The 19,587-nt window shown below is 36.4% G+C and overlaps 1 protein-coding gene across 2 annotated transcripts in view; it reads left to right on the forward strand.

The window, feature by feature from the left end:
• The first annotated feature begins 4,672 nt into the window (after window positions 1-4,672).
• LOC149483615 (GATOR complex protein NPRL2-like) overlaps window positions 4,673-19,587 on the forward strand; it is a 46,760-nt gene continuing 31,845 nt past the window's right edge. For both annotated transcript variants that reach the window (XR_016316508.1, XM_089702777.1), the window contains exons 1-4: window positions 4,673-5,057; window positions 5,356-5,512; window positions 6,118-6,244; window positions 16,142-16,278. Coding sequence is in view for 1 of the 2 variants with exons in the window: in XM_089702777.1 (XP_089558903.1) it covers window positions 4,858-5,057; window positions 5,356-5,512; window positions 6,118-6,244; window positions 16,142-16,278 (621 nt within the window). In the remaining variant the exon portion in view is untranslated. The remainder of the gene's footprint in view (window positions 5,058-5,355; window positions 5,513-6,117; window positions 6,245-16,141; window positions 16,279-19,587) is intronic.

Raw genomic sequence — 19,587 nt, forward strand, 5'->3', positions numbered from 1 at the left:
TTGTCTCGCTACATCGCTTTATAGTCTCGTGGGGAATGCGGTTCAATATCGCGTTTTAAATTCAACTTTATCTCTTAGTTCATAAAGATTAAATTTGTATATTTTCTTTCCATGATAGTCTCGTGAAGCCGCATCAATGATCGAGTAAACACATGACTCGATTATTTGTCTTGATCATATCGCTAAACGATACATCGACGATTATTAGAAATTGCATTTAATTAGAAATGTACGTTAAAAAAATAAAAAAATATACACAAATGAAAGGTTATTCCATCTTTTTTAATATTCGACATGTTTGAATTGCTTCTGCAAGACATGACAGTGCAAAACGGCATTTTTAGCGGAGCACTCGCAGACGTCCTTTCGATGTTTTACGAATACGCAGAGTGTTCGTAATCGATTACGCAAGTAGTTTTTATGAAAGCATAAGATTTTTCGATTCGAATAATCTTATACCTCGGCAAAAGGGGAAACGCCTGCGTGTGTAAATAAACAGACGTTCGAACTGGTGCGACCGGACCACCGTACTCGTGCGGTGCGATCGACTCGCCACACGACCGCACCGCACCTAGGGTTGCCAGTATTTGATTTAAGGGTTAACAGCATCAAAAATACGAGTTTTAGTTATTTTTTACGGGAGATAATTAAAACAGCAATGTTAAATAGAGAAAATTTATTTTTGGCATTTATATTTGCTTTTGGAAGAAACAGCTTTTAATAGCTCTTCATTTTCTAAAGCGAATGTATAAAAATCTTTGCACGATAATTTAAAATTACATTTAACTAATTTGCAGCTTCGCCTTTACAGTTTCAATATTCAATTGGTTTCGGCTATCCGTCCAGGCATTGCCGCACAAAGAAAATATTCTTTGTTTAAAAATTATGATTAAATTTACGATTTTTAAAAAAACATTTAAAATATTGGAATTTTCGCGGCCGACTGAGCTAAATAAATTCGTATAAAAAAATAGATACACTAGTGACTAGATAATTTATTACGTTGCTAATATATGAAGTGATTAATGGCGCAAATTATCCCTTTTTGAAATTTTCGATATTGTCGATAGAGGCGAAAGTATTGTAATTTTTACTGATTTTCGTTTTTATTTTTTTATATTATATGCAGGCGTTAGTAGAAGCTCTGTTTAGTACCAAAAGAAAATTTGAACTGAGTTCTACATGTGACAAAAATACCACATTCTAGCCACGAAGTTATTACGAGATATAGATTTTCAAAGAATGTCAGGGTTGTCCCTAGTAAACAAAATTATATATATCATCTATCTATTACCAAGTTTTTGTTTATGTTTTAGTCGTTAGTTATAGTCGATATTTCAATATATTATTATATGTAGGTACATAATCTTTATATGTAATAAATTAACTGAACAAAAAAAATATCTTAGATTTATAAGACAATTCAATAATATCAAATTAATACAAATTAATCTCCTTTTTTTTGTGAATATTTCGAGCATTGATCATATAGGTAAACCAGAATCTGATGGCAATTAGGGAAATCAAAATTTTGAGTGTGCAACCCTAGGGAAAATGGACTGAACGATCTTGATACTGCTTATTTTTTATTTTGTCCTCAATATCATTACTCACATTGCGTGGACAATACTGTACTTAATAATGCGATATCCACTTAATATTATTATGTAGGTACATACTTACATGTATAATATACAATTATACAAATTACTTTTATACAGGTAATACATAATATTATTATTTACACATACCTATATTTGTATACATATTCATTACCAGTATGCCATGTGAAAATATCGATATAATGATAATGTAGATCAAAACTGCTTATAATTTTTTATAAAATAAAATAAAAATAAAATAAAATTATGTTTATTTTCGTAAGTATTAACAGACACACATTATAAAATTGACTTGGACAGCTTGGACTTGACGAATAGCCGTATTGGAAACTCCTGTAATAAGTTTTCATAAAATTATATTCTAATCAACAAACAATATTATAGTTACCTACATATAATATTTTTTAATTTATAGTATCAAAACGGGTAAGTCCAATTTACCAATAAAATCTTCAAAATTGAAAATTGTGATGTGTTTGACCCTTCTTCATCGAATGTTTTTCTATACACATTATAAACAACACCTCTTTCTTGTGATCGCAGCGGCTTTTTCGACATTTTCGAAGATTTTTTAGACAAAATCCTAAAAATTATTCATCAACTGCAAAAAAGACAAATAATTTGACATCCAATTTGATAGTTGTCAAATAAGTTGCCACATAAAAATCTTTTATTTCTTAAATATAAATATGCCATCAGATTCTGGTAGACCTATAGTAATCTCATTAAAAGTCAAACCGAATTCCTTGAAAATCTATTTCTCGTAATAAATTCGTGGTTAGAATGTTGTATTTTTTTCACATGTAGACCTCAGTTCAAGGCTTCTTTTGGTACAAGTACAAGTACAAGTTACAACCATTGAAAAGAAGAAAACGAAGAGAAAAGAATGGGCAAAATTATATTTAAAAGACAGGGATTCATTCAGACATATGCAGTCATATCATAAATCTTTGTAGAGTTCTAAAATTTATATTATTAATCTTTTTTCAGTATTAGCCACGTCATCCGACGCCATCGCCATTGATAACGATCGACCGACGTCCGTTTTGTTTGGCGGTAGAACTATGACTAAAGCTGTAATAAGTATATAGTCTATGACTAATGCGCTGTCCGGTGCGATCGCCCGTCCACGCGCGCGAATTTGGTACGGTCCGCACCAAGTTCGGATGAAAAAACCATCGAACCAACCGTACCGTCAATAATAATAATTATGTCCGGCGGACCACTGTACACATGATCGAATATGGTCCGGAGCGCACCAAGGTCACGGTGCGGTCCGTACCAAATTCGAACGTCTGTTTATAACTTTATCCATTACTTAATGATCTAAGACGCCACAGTATAAACAAATCAGTAGTTTGATTTTATTAGCTATCCTACGAATTTTGTTGTTAAAAAAATTACACTAATAAATATAATATTTCATACCTTAGAGTATATATTAATATAATAGTTTCATACATAAACAATCTGTAAAGAAATTAAGGGTGTCTTCCGTTATGCACTGCGACCACTGTAAGGTGTGACGTCAATTCAGTATACTGTGAAGCCGTTCGTTTATAGCCAGTTATACTGGTTACGATTTAAAACGGAACGCAATCCAGTATACTGTCAGCCGCATTTTTTGACGCAGCATTCAAATGAGTGTATTAAAGTTTTCTAGAACATAAAAATAAACTGTTTTGGAGTACTGTCCAATTAAAAATATTTTAATTAATATTAATTGTAAATTGAATTTAAAATATAATAAAAGTAAGTACTTTTTCATAAAAAAGAATAAAAAAGAACTTTCAGCTCGTATTGAACATTTTCAACACAGTCTAATAAAGTTAATTTTTGCAATTCTTCCATTGTTTTATTTATTAATCCAAACTAATTACAGAACTATACAATTTTCTGACTATACTGTAGCTTTGTATATAAGACGTTAGGCACTCGAGTGGTTTTGATTGATCATATTACTTGCTCTGTGGCAAAGAGTACAATGTATAATAGGTCTGTGGACTGATCACGTGATCAAAGTACTGCGAGTACAAGGCGAGTACCTTACCTCGAAAACGCCAGTGCTCACAGTAGAATATGGCGGCGATTAATGACGTCATAAATTTCCCTAGGGTACTGCGGCAGTATACTGGCAGTCCATAACGGAACGAATTTTTCTACAGTGATAGCACCATAGAAATCTAAATAACAAGACACATAGAAGTGCTATAATGTCATTATTCATATGAAAACCGCTGTCGCCAAAATCAACACATTTAAACCGATAGCTAAACAGTACACACAAGTAAACTATGCCTTTTATTGGACAGCTTGATTTTAGTGAAAACTACCTTCAATATTAAATTAAGCTTTTTAATATGTATCCTAACCCACGAATTTACGGTTTATTTTAGAATAACATCCCTAAGTATATGAGACGTTTTGTTTCTTTTTGTTCCAATACGAAAAAATTCGGCTTTTCTACAACAGAAGTTGTCAATTTTCAATAGATATAACTTTGAACATAATAACATAATAACTCATAGAAATAAAGTTGAAATTTGTGTTAAACGTGATAATAAGAATGGTAGACTGTGTCATTCATTGTTATTTCGATTACTATGGTGACACTCGTAATACTTGTAAATATTCTATAATTTTAAGGAAAAACGGCATTATTTCTAAAAAAGAAATATTTACCGATGAAATATTATTCCTTTATTAGTATAATTACAACTTGTGGAAGAATTTCCGCAAAGGATATGCTGAAACACACCATGTTTATACACATACGTCTCCAGAGCAACTGAATAGTGACGAACACGCTGGTGTTGTGAAAGTCACCTGAGTGGCGACAAGGTCACGCGCGCTTACGACTTCTAGTGTCTTGTTATTTAGATTTCTATGGATAGCACTGTGCAGTGGTTGCAGTGCATATCGGAAGACACCTCAGAGGAAGGTTTATTCCTCTGAGGAAGACACCCTAAAAAAACATCTTCTTTGACATAGCGTATTACGTCAAAGTCAGTAATTGTCAAAACAATGTATTTACGTCAAACACTGTTGACTGTTACAAAAACTCATCAAAAACTTCAGTTTATTGTGGAATGTAGTAGAGTATGTGTTGTTCTGAGTTAGCTTCTGCTATTTACGAAACATTTAATTCATAATAAAAGTGTATTTTAACTTCTCTCGTTTGTCATGTAAATTAAACAATACGTGTGATTATTTACTCGTGTGAGTGCTTTCAAAAATGGATGGAAATTCAAAGTTTTACGAGGGCTGCGGACAAGAAGGCCCGATTCGGTGCATATTCTTATGTGAATTCCACCCAACAGCTGGTCCACGAATAACATGCCAAGTGCCCGAAGATTATATTTCCAAAGAAATATTCGACACAGTTAGCCACTACATCATACCAAAAGTGCAGTTGCAGCGATGCACTTTGACAGTGTAAGTACGCTAGCAAATTTTATATCACAGATAACATAACTATTTCTATTTCTAACTACCTATTTAAATTATATATCCTTATAAGAATTTTCGTCACAAACAATCGAGTTTTGTATTCAATAACATAAAAAATAATTTATTCAATTTATATACAACAATAACAAAAAATTTGAATATTTCACATTCTAGAATATTTTAATTTATAAAGTTGTCATAGAAGTGTTAACTTCTAATTTATACAAGAAAAAGATAAAAAACTTGAAATTAAAATTTGAATGTAACTGTTTGTTTATTCCAGAACTCTTCTTGGATCAAAGATTTTAGGATTCCCTGTGCGGATAGACAATAAGAAATATGCTCGTAATGCATACTACTTTAATCTCTGTTTTGTGTGCGACGCCTGGGCACGGACAGTGCACTTGGAGCCTCTTGTCAAGAAACTTACTGAATATCTTGTAAGTATATTTCTTTATATTGATGTTAGATAATCAAATACTATCAAAGAATATTATTTTCTGGTTAATGAATATACATAGATAAATATTTTTGCCCTGATAAAGATATGCTTATACTTTCTAATTAGTTTATTTGTGCATGAGGCATAATTATATATAATATATAATTTAGGGCTGATTAACATCTGAAAAGGAATTATGAAATTTTGATGAAATTTGGCACAGACAATCTTTAGACCCTGAGAAACATAGGTTACCTTTTATCTAAACACCACGCGGGCGCAGCCGCAGGCGGAAGCTAGTAATATGTATAAATCCATTTTTCACACATAACAATATCTTTACATAATATATTTCTACTAAGGGCCGATTTTTCAATGCTTGGATAAAACTTATCCGTCCAATAAAGTATTACACGATAATATTAAAATGTCACTAAAACTGTCAAATACGGGCAATCAGAATACGTTTTTAAAATGGTAGTTTTATACATTATTCGACGAATAAGTTAAGCATTGAAAAATCGGCCCTAATTCAAATAAGAGAGTATGAATAAAACAAAACTCCAATGAACAAAATATCGAATAATCTACAATTCCACACAGCTATCAATGGAATTAGAAACAGAATGGCTCTCGAAGCAGTCGCTATCTGGAGACGCGAAAGCACTCAGTGGTCTCATGAGGCAGGTGATGCAAGATATAAATAGCAGACGAATGTGTACACTTACTGGTAAGTATTTAGAATTATATCTAGCTGTTACTGTGGCAAAGGCCAATTAAAAAAAAACGTGTGGCACTCGGGGATTGCCGCGGTAAAGCTATTATTGCATAGCATGCCTTCAAGCCACACCTCCGCCCGTCGGAGTGGGGAGCGTGAGGTTTTTTCGTTACGGAATTTCTAGATTCGGTCCCCGCGCTCAAGGATAGAAGCTATGCAATAGCTTAATTTAATGGATTTAAAACTGATTATTTAATGTGATTATGGATGAAAATGCTGTTAAAAGTCCATTAAAAACTTTTCCTTTAAAATTTGTTAAGGTATAACACACAGGTAAAATCAAACAAGAAAATATTGTCTATATAAGTAGTAGGAAAAATTATAAAGAAAAAACTAATAACGAAAAATCCTAACTTCCCAAATAGAAAGAATTATCAGATAATTTTACTATCACTCAGAGTTAGTTTATCAGATAATAATATTGGTATAATAATTAATAAGGCTTATTTCAATAGATAGCCTGAATATATCATTAATTTTAAGGCATACAATCAAAACTAACTTCATTATTATATTATACTAGCTTTCCGCCCGCGGCTTCGCCCGCGTTTTCAAAGAAAAACCCGCATAGTTCCCGTTCCCGTGGGATTTCCGAGATAAAACCTATCCTATGTGTTAATCCAAGTTACCCTCTATATGTGTGCTAAATTTTATTGTAATCAGTTCAGTAGTATTTGCGTGAAAGAGTAACAAACACACACATACACATCCATCCTCACAAACTTTCGCAATTATAATATTAGTAGGATTTATTAAATAAACTACACTACAAATTTACATTAAAATAAATCTACTATGTACAGTTAATATTATAAAAATAATTTTTGAAGAAGGATTCATGGCTACTCTTTCACTCAAAAAAAGCTGATCTCAATTCTATGAACTTTTCTTACAGAGATAGGTAAAATTTTGTGTAGTAGGTACATGGCTTCTTTTTAGCCGCAGGATTCATCTAGCCCATTGGTATTTTTAACGCAAATCAGTAAAATAATTCCAAATCGCAAAAATAAAATAATTCCATGCGACCTTGCCTACGTAAATAAGTTCGCAAAAACAATGAAAATATATCATCGGAATAAATCTCTTCCAAGCTCTTCTAGAAGTCTGTTGAAAATAAAATATTTAAAATCCATTTTTTTTTATAAAATATCGATATACACGAACTTTTGGATAAGAATTTTCTTTATGACTAATTCTTTCCAAATTTACGGTTTCACTTTTATACATCTTGTTTTCTATTGTTTTCCAGAAATATAGAATTAACTTATTTTAATAAAACATTTTGACAATATTATATCTTATAGACTGAAAATAACATCCGAATTTGGACTTTATTTGCTGACTCTACATTCCTAAGATTATTATTTTTAAATAGAACTTTACCTCTTCATTCTTTCATAGGCAATTTTCGAAGTTTAGTATTTCGTAGCATTTATTGCAAATTGCTACATAGATGTTGGTTGATACTTCTCAATGTTATATAAAAACTGGATAAGAAAATCCGGTGTCACGAGTTGTTACTTTAAATACAAATCAATGATATTAATAAAATCGTTATTTGTGCCGACGCTACAAGGTAGAGGTAAAATTCTATACTTTAAAAATATCTTATTTAAAAATAATAATGTTTGGAATGTAGAGTCAGCAAATAAAGTCGAAATTAGAAAACAACATTTTGGTATGAGAAGACTTCTAAATATTTTTCAAAATTTGGGTATTTGAGATAAATATTTTTTCTTAAATGTTTTATTGAAATAATTCAGATGCTTCTTAAATCAAATTGTGCAAAATTTCTACGAGAAAGGTCAAACTGTGCATAAAAATACGATATTAAAATATCCCAAGGCAAATTCACTGTTGCTGTAGATATAACAAAATGATAAATCGTTAGAGCGAGCGCGCACGAGCAACTTTGTCTCCGCAACTATTTTGTCTCTCCCATCAATTTGTATGGGGAGTTGCGTCGCTACGTGCGCGCACTTTCATACTAGCCCATAGGTGGGAGAGACAAAATAGTTGCGGAGACAAAGTTGCTCGTGCGCGCACTGTCTTACCGATATAATGTTTCCAGAATGTTCCACAAATAAATCATAAGTTAATTTACATTATTCAATAATGTTATCTAAGTTTATGAATTTAACAGAAATTGTCAGCGTCGCGTTAAAACTTGTTTACAAACTAAATTATCAACCTATTTACAAAACATGGCAACGCATAATTATTTGTATTATTATAACCTAATAATTAGTATATTTACACAGGTATTAAAACTTAATTACACTATTCAATGTTATCAAATTACTTACTAATTAAAATTAGGTCGTTAATTGTTTATCTTTAAAATATTTTTTAATGCTTTTCTACGTTTATACTAATACATACGTAGTATATTATTATTAGTCTGTGCTAATACTAGCTTTCCGCCCGCGGCTTCGCCCGCTTTGTCTAAAACCTTATAAATTATATACTAAAACCTTCCTCTTGAATCACTCTATCTATTACAAAAAATAGCATCAAAATCCGTTGCGTAGTTTTAAGATTTAAGCATATATGTATAGGGACAGAAAAAACGACTTTGTTTTATACTATGTAGTGATTACTTAGAGTAAAAATTGTATAATAAATAATTTTATAAGTGGTAGTCGAGCACGCTTCGGCAGGAATTGGGCCAGCTCGCACCGGGGAAGATACCACACCCCCACAGAAAACCGGCGTGAAATAGTAGCTACTACTGTGTTTCGTACGGTGAGTGGGGGGGCCGGAGGCCCGTATCCCTATCCTTATCCTTCCCACCCCTTTCCCTTATTCCCGTCTTCTTTCCTCTCTTTAACCCAATAGTCCCATCCCATCCCATCCCTACCCCCTTCAAACAAACAAAATGGCAGCGGGATTAAATATAGAATTACCCCAGGAGGGTACTAGCATCGTCGATGCTGGAGAATCCCTCTCTGAGTGTTTACACTCAGACTGCCCCACGTATTCTGGGGGGGGCAAAATTCCGCTATTTTATACTGCCACGGACAAAAAAGGTAAGCCTGTATCGACGACCCCTACCACATTTCTATCTGTGGACTTTTGCAATATTAGGGGACTTCATTCAAATCTAAATGCCGTCCACCAACATCTCGAGACGGCTAAGCCGGCTTTATTCTTTTTGACGGAGACACAGATCTCCTCTCCTGCTGATACTTCTTACCTAAACTACCCGGGATACACGCTGGAACACTTATTTTTAGCGCGTGCCGGAGTTTGCGTCTACGCTAGAGAGGATATTTGTTGCCGTCGCCTTGGCCTTCTTGAGGGTAACCTGTCAATACTATGGCTACGCGTCGACTGCGGTGATCACCCCCGAATTTACGCATGCATTTACAGGAGTCATAGTGGAAATGCCGAAACTAATCGCCTCACCGAGCACATTCAAGACACGATTGACGAACTCCTGCAGAAAATCCCCTCCGCTGAAATAGTGGTCCTGGGCGATTTTAATGCCCACCATTCCGATTGGCTGGGATCAAGAACGACAGATTATGCGGGTAGAACTTTCTGCGACTTCGTTCTGTCATATGGCCTATCTCAGCTTGTCTCTACACCCACTAGGATTCCTGACGTGGAGGACCAAATGCCATCCCTTTTAGATCTCTTTCTAACATCTCATCCTGATGACTACAACGTTGCAGTTGAAGCTCCACTAGGGTCTTCCGATCACTGCCTGGTGCGGAGTACTGTGCCTGTTGCACGCAAATCTCGACCTAGACCCGCAAGCTACCGTCATGTCTGGCACTATAGATCGGCGGATTGGGACGGGATGCGTTCCTTCTTTGCATCCTACCCATGGAGTCAGATTTGCTTTGTATCCGAGGATGCCGATGCTTGCGCTGACTTAGTCGCTGATGTGGTCACGCAAGGTATGGAACTTTTTATTCCTTACTCTGTGGTGCCCGTTGGCGGCAGGTCCCAACCCTGGTTTGGACAATCCTGCAAAAAGGCATCCCGTTTTAAACAGGAATGTTTTCAGGCCTGGGTTAAAGCCATAGCAAGAAAGGATTCTAACGCTAAGGATCTTAAAAAAAGGTTGAATGCCGCCTCCCGACAGTACAAGAAGAACATCAAAGAAGCCAAAGCAGAGTTCGTCAGGAGAATAGGCGAGAGACTTGCGCGCTACCCCTCAGGTACACGTGCCTTTTGGTCACTTGCCAAAGCCGTTCAGGGGAACTTTTGCAAGTCATCCTTTCCTCCTTTACGTAGGGATGACGATACTCTGGCCCACACTGCAAACGAGAAAGCCGATACGTTGGCCACACTCTTTGCGTCGAATTCGACCCTGAATGATGAAGGACGAGTTCCACCCACCATCCCATACTGCAACAGTAAAATGGCTGACGTGAAATTCACACAACGCGCCGTACGTAGAGCTCTTCTTTCACTCGATATCAATAAATCGAATGGGCCAGACGGAATCCCTGCAATAGTTCTTAAATCTTGTGCTCCCGAATTAGCTCCAATCCTTACGCGTCTATTTCGATGCTCTTACACTTCCAGTATAGTCCCAAGAACTTGGAAGACCGCCCTGATTCACCCTGTACCGAAAAAAGGCACTCGCTCCGACCCGAAAAACTACAGGCCGATCGCGGTTACCTCCTTATTCTCAAAAGTGATGGAATCCATCATTAATTCCCAGGTGTTGCAGTATCTAGAGGATCACCAGCTGTTAAGCGACCACCAGTACGGTTTCCGTCGAAATCGCTCGGCTGGTGATCTTTTAGTTTATCTGACCCATCGATGGGCATCTGCAATTGAGAGTAAGGGGGAAGCCATGGCAGTTAGTCTAGATGTGGCCAAAGCGTTCGATCGGGTGTGGCATAAGGGGCTCCTCTCCAAGCTGCCTTCATACGGACTACCTGAGAGATTATGCAAATGGATAGCCAGCTTTCTCAAGGCACGAAGCATTAAGGTCGTTGTCGACGGAACATGCTCAGAATCCCTGCCTGTGAACGCTGGTGTTCCACAGGGGTGCGTGCTGTCGCCGACGCTATTCCTATTGCATATCAATGATATGTTGCAAGTACGTGATATACATTGTTATGCCGATGATAGCACGGGCGACGCCGCATATACCGGTCTTGCAAATCTCTCTCAGGACCAAGTGGATGAGCATCGGAAACAACTTGTGTCAAAAATTGAGAAATCTCTTGAAGAAGTCTCAATATGGGGTCAAAACAATCTTGTCCAGTTTAACCCCTCAAAGACGCAAGTTTGCGTATTCTCAGCTAAAAAGAGGTCTTTTGCAGTGTCACCTACATTCCAGAACACTCCTCTCAAAGCCACGCCTTGTATCGGAATTCTCGGTATCGACATTGCGAGTGACGTACAATTCCGCGGTCATCTGGAAGACAAGGCTAAATTAGCCTCAAAGAAACTTGGGGTGCTCGCTAGAGCGAGACAGTACTTCACGCCAGCACATCGCCTACTACTCTACAAGGCCCAAGTTCGGCCACACATGGAGTACTGCTCGCACCTATGGGCTGGAGCACCCCAGTATCAGTTACTTCCTTTTGACCGCCTTCAGCGTCGTGCCTGCCGCATTGTCGATCTACCTGAGCTCACCGATCGGCTGGACCCTCTGGCTTTGAGGCGCGATGTTGCGTCTCTGTGCGTATTTTATCGCATATACAACGGGGAGTGTTCTGAGGAATTATTTGCCTTAATACCACCTGCACAATTCCACCACCGCACTGCCCGGCACAAGCAAAAATATCATCCACACCACCTGGATGCATGGCGCTCGACAACCGTGCGTTTCGCACGTCATTTCCTACCCCGTGCTACACTCTTGTGGAACAATTTACCACCTTCCGTGTTCCCCAACCAATACGACATGGGAACCTTCAAGCAAAGAGCCTACACCTTCCTGAAAAACCAACTTCCACCTTAAAACCGGCAATACGATCGCAGTGTTCCCAACGCTGTGATCGTCATGGGCGGCGTCTATCACCTACCACCAAGTGAGTCGCCTGCCCTATTGCTAGGGTTACTATAAAAAAAAAAAAAAAAAAAAAAAAAATTGTTTGTAAGTACCAAATAGGGTGCGAAACCAAAACGATTTTGTACATTATTTTTCTTTTATTAGCGAAATGCTTTGATCTTTTGTTACCCAATTTTTCTTATTCTCGTCACTAAGACTTAAAATTGAGCTCTACTTTAGCATAAAAATAATGAACAAAATTGTGCTTTAAAAATATATTTTACACGGCGACACAAATCTCATACATTCTCTATATCGTATAGGAGCTACCAACGTTGACAAGAGAGAATTTTAGTATAGTTGGTTCTCTGATATACTGTTTCTCTTGCTATTTCGGCACAGATTAGAGAATAGTTACTTCGTAAATTTCGGTTAGAGACTAGAGACCGTGCTATCTGGCTGGCCGCAGTGGTTGCGTTTATTAGTGCGCGTTTGCACAGGAAAATATCCGTAATTTAAAGTCATTTATTAACGCGTAATTTTTAATCTTTTGCCTTTAGATAGATCCATCAGACATAATTTTTTATTGTAAGACGTTTTTTTCGTTGTTAAATAGGTGCCAGACGCAATTTTTTATTTCAAAATCATTAAAATGTCATCGAAATAAGTGAAATTACATCGTGTCTGTTTGTTGATTTCACAAATGTTGTGAAATCAACAAACAGACACGATGGTTCTAATAATTCTAATTAACAGAGTAGTTTGTTTCAAACATTATTAATCTAAATATAATTTTAAAACGTTTTATCCTTAATAATAAAGCAACAAAATTAGCAAAATCGCATCGATAGATGATAAGCCTTTATAGAGGTAGATTAGTTATCAAATGTGTGCATACATAATCTAATCTAGATTCTACTGACGTTGATTTATGTATTTAATTAAGCTCTTTATATTGTCCACTTACCTCTGGATCAGGAGTTATGGCAGACAGGTTCGGGGTTCGATCTTGACTGGTGTAAATCTTGCTCGTAAAGATATGTCATAATTTTTTTGTTGATCGAGTTGTTTTTACTTAATTCGTAACAAACAATCGAACAAAATATCTTTCCTCTTTATAATAATAACTAGCTCTCTGCCCGCGGCTTCGCCCGCGTAGACTAAAACATAATAAATTATATATTAAAACCTTCCTTTTGAATCACTCTATCTATTAAAAAAAAACGCATCAAAATCCGTTGTGTAGTTTTAAAGATTTAAGCATACAAAGAGACATAGGGACAGAGAAAGCGACTTTGTTTTATACTATGTAGTGAATCTTCTAATATATAAAATTCTCGTGTCACAATGTTAGTCTGCATACTCCTCCGAAACGGGTGGACCGATTCTCATGAAATTTTCTGTGCATATCGGGTAAGTCTGAGAATCGGCCAACATCTATTTTTCATATGTACCACGGGCGAAGCCGGGGCGGACCGCTAGTAATAATGTAAATTAGTTCAGACAGTTCAACAAAATTTATGAAGTAGACTTGAAATTTCGCGTCTGACAGCTGACTGTTATAGAATTAATATCAATGTAATTATTAATGTATGCTAAGATTCTATAAGATGAGTAAATTGTTGAATTTATATAAGCTAATTTATAAAACCATTATAGTGACAACCATAACGGGGTCGTTTAACCCAAAAAAACGCGTAGACTTTAAACAAGTGTTCGAATAGCTATGAAGAATTTACATTTTTTTTCATCTGACTTGTGATTTCAGTCAGTAATTTTTACCATCCGAAATTCAGTTTATTTATTTTTACCACCAGGAAAAGAAACCCGAAATATTTGAAGATCAATTAAATGTCATTTGTTCTTTTATCCGCGGACATCTATACTAACGCCCGTAGCACACCTCCGCTGCGATACCATGACCGCGGAACCGCTAGATGAATTCCGCTGTGATCAAGTGTAGTTTGATTAGTGGAACCGGCATCGGCGAAACCTCATACGAGTCAGTCAAGAATGTGGTCAAGAAGCAACGATCGAAGCGAAATGTTTCGTTATCGGAGTCAGAGGAAGAAGAAATATTATTGTGGACTTTAACATTGAAAAGACATAAAACTCGTAGAAATTGGGTGCATGAGATTAATAAAAAAAGAAAGAAATTAGGAGAAAACCTACTATGTAAAGAACTCGAGTCCCATGAAGATCGTTTCTATACATATACATATGTATTTTTAGAATGACCCCTCAGAGTTTTGATGATTTACATACTCTTTTACAAAAATAATGTAGTTCCGCGTTTTATTTTTTTCGGTTTTGACAAACACAGGCGAATACAATGCGGCACCGCAAACAAATAGCGGCGTGAACGCGGTAGTGTGGCTGGCGTTAGAAGAGATCGGCGAAACCGCGCGAAGAAAGAGATAAAAAATAGTTAGATGTATGTGTTAGAACAGGCAGTTTCGCTACTGTTCCGCTTCTCATACACGGGACAAGACAGAGCGAAACTATTGCGGTTCCGCTGTTGCAGTTCTGCAGCGGAGGTGTGCTACGGGCGTAATATTATACAGCTGAAGAGTTTGTTTGTTTGAACGCGCTAATCTCAGGAACTACTGGTCCGATTTGAAAAATTCTTTCAGTGTTAGATAGCCCATTTATCGAGGAAGGCTATAGGCTATATATCATCACGCTAAAACCAACAGGAGCGGAGCAATGCGGGTGAAACCGCGGGGAACAGCTAGTTTTGAAGAAAGTTTAGTATATAGGCATGATCATTTATATTTCAAACAAGATAGTTATACGATCTTGGCAATGTCTTTAACTAAGAGTGTACGGAAGACTAACCACAACTCACCCTTGAAGTCAATCGGTCAGCGAAACAGGTGGAAAATGCATCTGTTCAATTACTAACTAGTGCAGCGAGAAATCATTATGTTTATTCATTTGTTATTTAAAAACCATCATAAAACTGCAGAATAACTGGACTAACCTCGCTGTGAGTCAAAAGTATCATAAAACCAGCATGAACCCGTATCGGTCAGGTATACATATATCAATTTAAACAGGAATAACATCGTATAACCACATAATGGTCTTAACCTCACCAAGAGTCATATTAATAACCAATAATAAGAATATCATAAGCCCGTATCGATCAGGTATATATGAGCCCATATGTTATTCCAGGCCATAAACTATTTGCATACCAAAATACAGCCAAATTAGTTCAGTAGTCTTGATGTAAAAGAGTCTTTACAAGTTTACCAACTTGTATTTGTAATATGTCTTACTGAAAAATTATTTCGTACCCGGAGTACTTTGCACTTTGGATATTAAATTACGCTATAACCTCATTTGGTTTCGAAACTTTTCTCTTATGAAAGAAAGAAAGAAAATAAATTTATTGCAAAAAACACAGCCAACAACATTACAAAATTAGCCAACAACATTACAAAATTCCTCTCTGATTAACTTACCCAAGCACTCAAAGAACAAAGTTTCATTCCACTTTGCACTTCTTACGCGGTTTAAGTAGAGCACTTTTTTTTGGTTATTTAAAGACAAATATGTATCTATACCCCATACAGTTTTGTCTTGTCACCTCGGCTCAGCTCAAAATCTCAAAATCTTGGATCAGCATCCACCAAATCTTGTAGCACTATCAGCAAAACCTGAGACACGTATCCTTTTCCTCAGTGGCCGTTATTCCCATCGTCAATCCTTAAACTTGACGTCGGGACGCGAACCCGATTTTTCCTTTCCAAAAAATCTTTAAATATATAAGTTTGTGAAAGAAAGCAGTGTTTGTTTGTATATTTGGGCGACACTTACCATCAAGTGACGAGTCTGCTCCTCATTAAATAAAGTTTTCACGTCAAATCTCCATCTCACAGTGGGCACGACCACCACGCACCTGACGGTGGTCCGCGTGAACAGCGACCCGGCGCCCGTGAAGGACCACCAGGTGCCCGTGTTCCTGTACAGCCGCCAGTCGTTTGTCGCTGACCAGTGGGATCTCACTACTAACCAGGTTAGTGACTTTGAATTGAAAATGGATAGAGAGTAAGGTACGTAAGGTTGCTGCATTGTGGATAGAGTTTATAACGTAATGCTGGTCACCTGGTGCATGGTGGTTAATGTTTGGATGTATAGTTACGTAGTACTATTATATATTCTGTGGTATATGTAGTTTCGTACTAACGATCTAGTTCATAGGGAGGACTGAGGAGTCTTTCAAATTGAAACTATTTCCAAATATATATAATTATATAGGTAAAGAATGTACCTATAAGGCCTAACCTAACGACCTTTTTGATCGGAACTTATGTGTTTAATGATCCGATAAAATATTGTGAATTATTATACTGTATACCTATGCTATTAGCTCGCCCCGGTTTGATCCGGGATAATAGTAAAAATATGATATACATAATTTATTTTAAGAATTGATAAGCCATGTATTATACGAATAGTGTAAAGTGAATTTGTATTTATTTCAATTTAAAACTAATGTTTGTATAGACTTAACATTAATTAATAACAATGTTTCCAATGTTGTCATGAATACATTATAGATCAGTTAAATATTCGCATATTGAAGTGGAACAATGGAATAATTATCGCTGCGGGTTCCACATACCGGTCCGAACAAATGTTTGAATAGTCACATAGTGCATAATCCATACTAATATTATAAATGCGAAAGTAACTCTGTCTGTCTGTCTGTTACTCAATCACGCCTGAACTACTGAACCAATTTTCATTAAATTTGGTATGGAGATATTTTGATACCCGAGAAAGGACATAGGCTATTTTTTATACCGGGAAAATGACGCAATCCCGGAAATCCCAGGGGAACGGGAACTATGCGGGTTTTTCTTTGAGTGCGCGGGCGAAGCCGCGGGCGGAAACCTAACTAGTTAGATATATGTATTGAAATAAGTTGTTGCCTTCGATATCAGCTGGGGTTGCTTTCGATATCTAGGGAATGTTTTGTGAATTGATTTATGTGCCATAAAAGCTTACTTAGAGGAATGTTATGGTTATCCATTTATTAACTAAGTTATTCCTTTTTTAATATTCGATATTAATTGTCCAAATACCAAAATAAATAATTAACATCTCTATTTGCATAATATGTGCCTGTGGTGCCTATTAATTGTTATCAAATTTGTGTTAAAAATAATGAATAGCTGAGCTAACATTGCCGCGGATTAAATAACATTTGGAATTCAAACATTATTTTGGGTATAATCTGTTAGAAAATTTTAGCAAACACATGACATAAACGAAAATGTGTAATACAACAGAGTGGTGGTAAATGTTAAAAATATGTTATGACGATTCAAAAGTGCTTCTTGAAGAAGTCTAGTTGAGTAAATAAATGTTTAAGTTTGACAGTATCAGTAATTATGCAGGTACAAAAGTATGAAGAAAATATATTCACATATAAACAAATAAATAAAATATTTCCAGGACAATTTTCACACACATCACAATCTGATCCCAAACTAAGCTTTCGCTTGTGTTATGGAAACCAGATGGCTGATAAACATGCATATATAATTTTTAAATAAATATCTACTTATATATAGATAATTAACTCCCAGACACAGAGCAAACATTCATCACACAAGTATTTGCCCCGAGTGGGAATCGAACCCACGACCTCTGGTTTGGAAGGCAGGGCCACTACAAACCAAAATATTTTAATATTTTAATTTTTTTTTCCTTTTGTTTATTTTTCTCATACATAATTAAATTCTCTAAATTAAGCGGTTCGACTTGGGGAGTGCCTGGCGATCTGCACTACAGGCTACGGCCTATCGCAGACACCAGTCCTCTTGGTCTGTTTACGTGCATCTTTTGTTAATATAGTTATAAGGTTTTTGAGGAGAATAAATGATTTATTTATTATTATTTATTTAAACCAAGCCAACCGGTCAGTCAAATATAAAAAATATGCATGTAAATTACTAAAACAGATTATCCAAAACCAAAAACTGGCCTAACAACTAAATCAACAATACTTACGTACAATATTATCCAGCTAGTAACGTCACAAACAAACATTGGCCACTGATTACGCTTTGAATTATAATCAGACATTATTTATTCTAGTAGTGTGGATCCTGGCATTGTTTAATTATTTATTATCTATGTGCTGTCATTTGTCAATTATGATAGGTTTGGTCTGGACGAATAGGGTTACCACTTTTTAATTGACACGCTTTTTTAGCTTCTAATTGTATGTTTGTACTTTGTATAACCGAATCTATTATACCCCAGCCACACTATGCTACTCGTCCTGCTACTCGTGCTGCTCCTCGTCCTGCTCATCGCGCTGCCGCTCGCCTCGATATTGCCGTCTGGCCACACACTGCTCTACTCGCGCGATTAATCGCGACGCTCTTCACTAGGGATGGGTCGTCGACGTATTTTTCATCAACGAGACTAGATCGTTAAATGTCGTTCATCAACTAGTCGTTTAACTAGTTAAAATCTTCGACTAGTCCATGTGTAGAATAAATAACTATTATTAAATAAATTCTTAAAACAATAAATTCTAATCTCAATAAAACAATTACTTAATAAATGTTTATGCTTTCTTACAAAAATTATACTCCCTAAAAAAGTATTACTAAAAAACTTATTATCGTTTGTTTTTATAGTTTAAATTCAAAACATTGGTCTTGTAAACCAAAAATATTTTTTTTTTTAAAAACTTCAAAGAAAAGAATTTATTCTTATCAATAAGACTGTTTAGCCGTTGAATTCAACTAGTGCATTGAGCGATGGACTAGTCGAATCGTTGAGTGTACATATAGACGGTTAATTTAACTAGTCCGTTGATTCCATGACTCTTCTCTTCTTTGTCGATTCACTCTTGGCAGAGTGGTCGTGGTCACGTTGAGACGTCCACATCGGTGGTAGAGGCGGACACAGCTTTCCGCACGATCTCCCGCCATCTCTTCCTGTTACTAGACTGTCTGGCGCAGTCTGATACGCGAATTCCTACAGCAGATTTCACTTGGTCGGTCCAGCGCATTGGTGACCTGCCGCGCGATCTGATTCCTTCCACCTTTCCTTGTACTACTAGCCGCTCAATGGAGTTGTTATCTCGCCTAGACACGTGTCCAAAGTATTGCAGTATGCGCGACTGTACTACGGTCGATAAACGCTGTTTGATGCCGAGCTCTTGGAGTATGGACTCGTTGGTGCGAAACTCTGTCCACGATATCCCTAGCATCTTCCTCCAGCACCACATTTCTAGAGCATTTATCTTCCCTTTTTCCAACTCGCGCACTGTCCACGTTTCTGCCGCGTAAAGAAAAATGGG

This window comes from Colias philodice, chromosome 13 (genome assembly GCF_061535455.1).
Source record: "Colias philodice isolate Cphi_HAF_F1 chromosome 13, ilColPhil1 Martin Lab GWU primary, whole genome shotgun sequence".
Taxonomy (NCBI): Eukaryota; Metazoa; Arthropoda; class Insecta; order Lepidoptera; family Pieridae; genus Colias; species Colias philodice.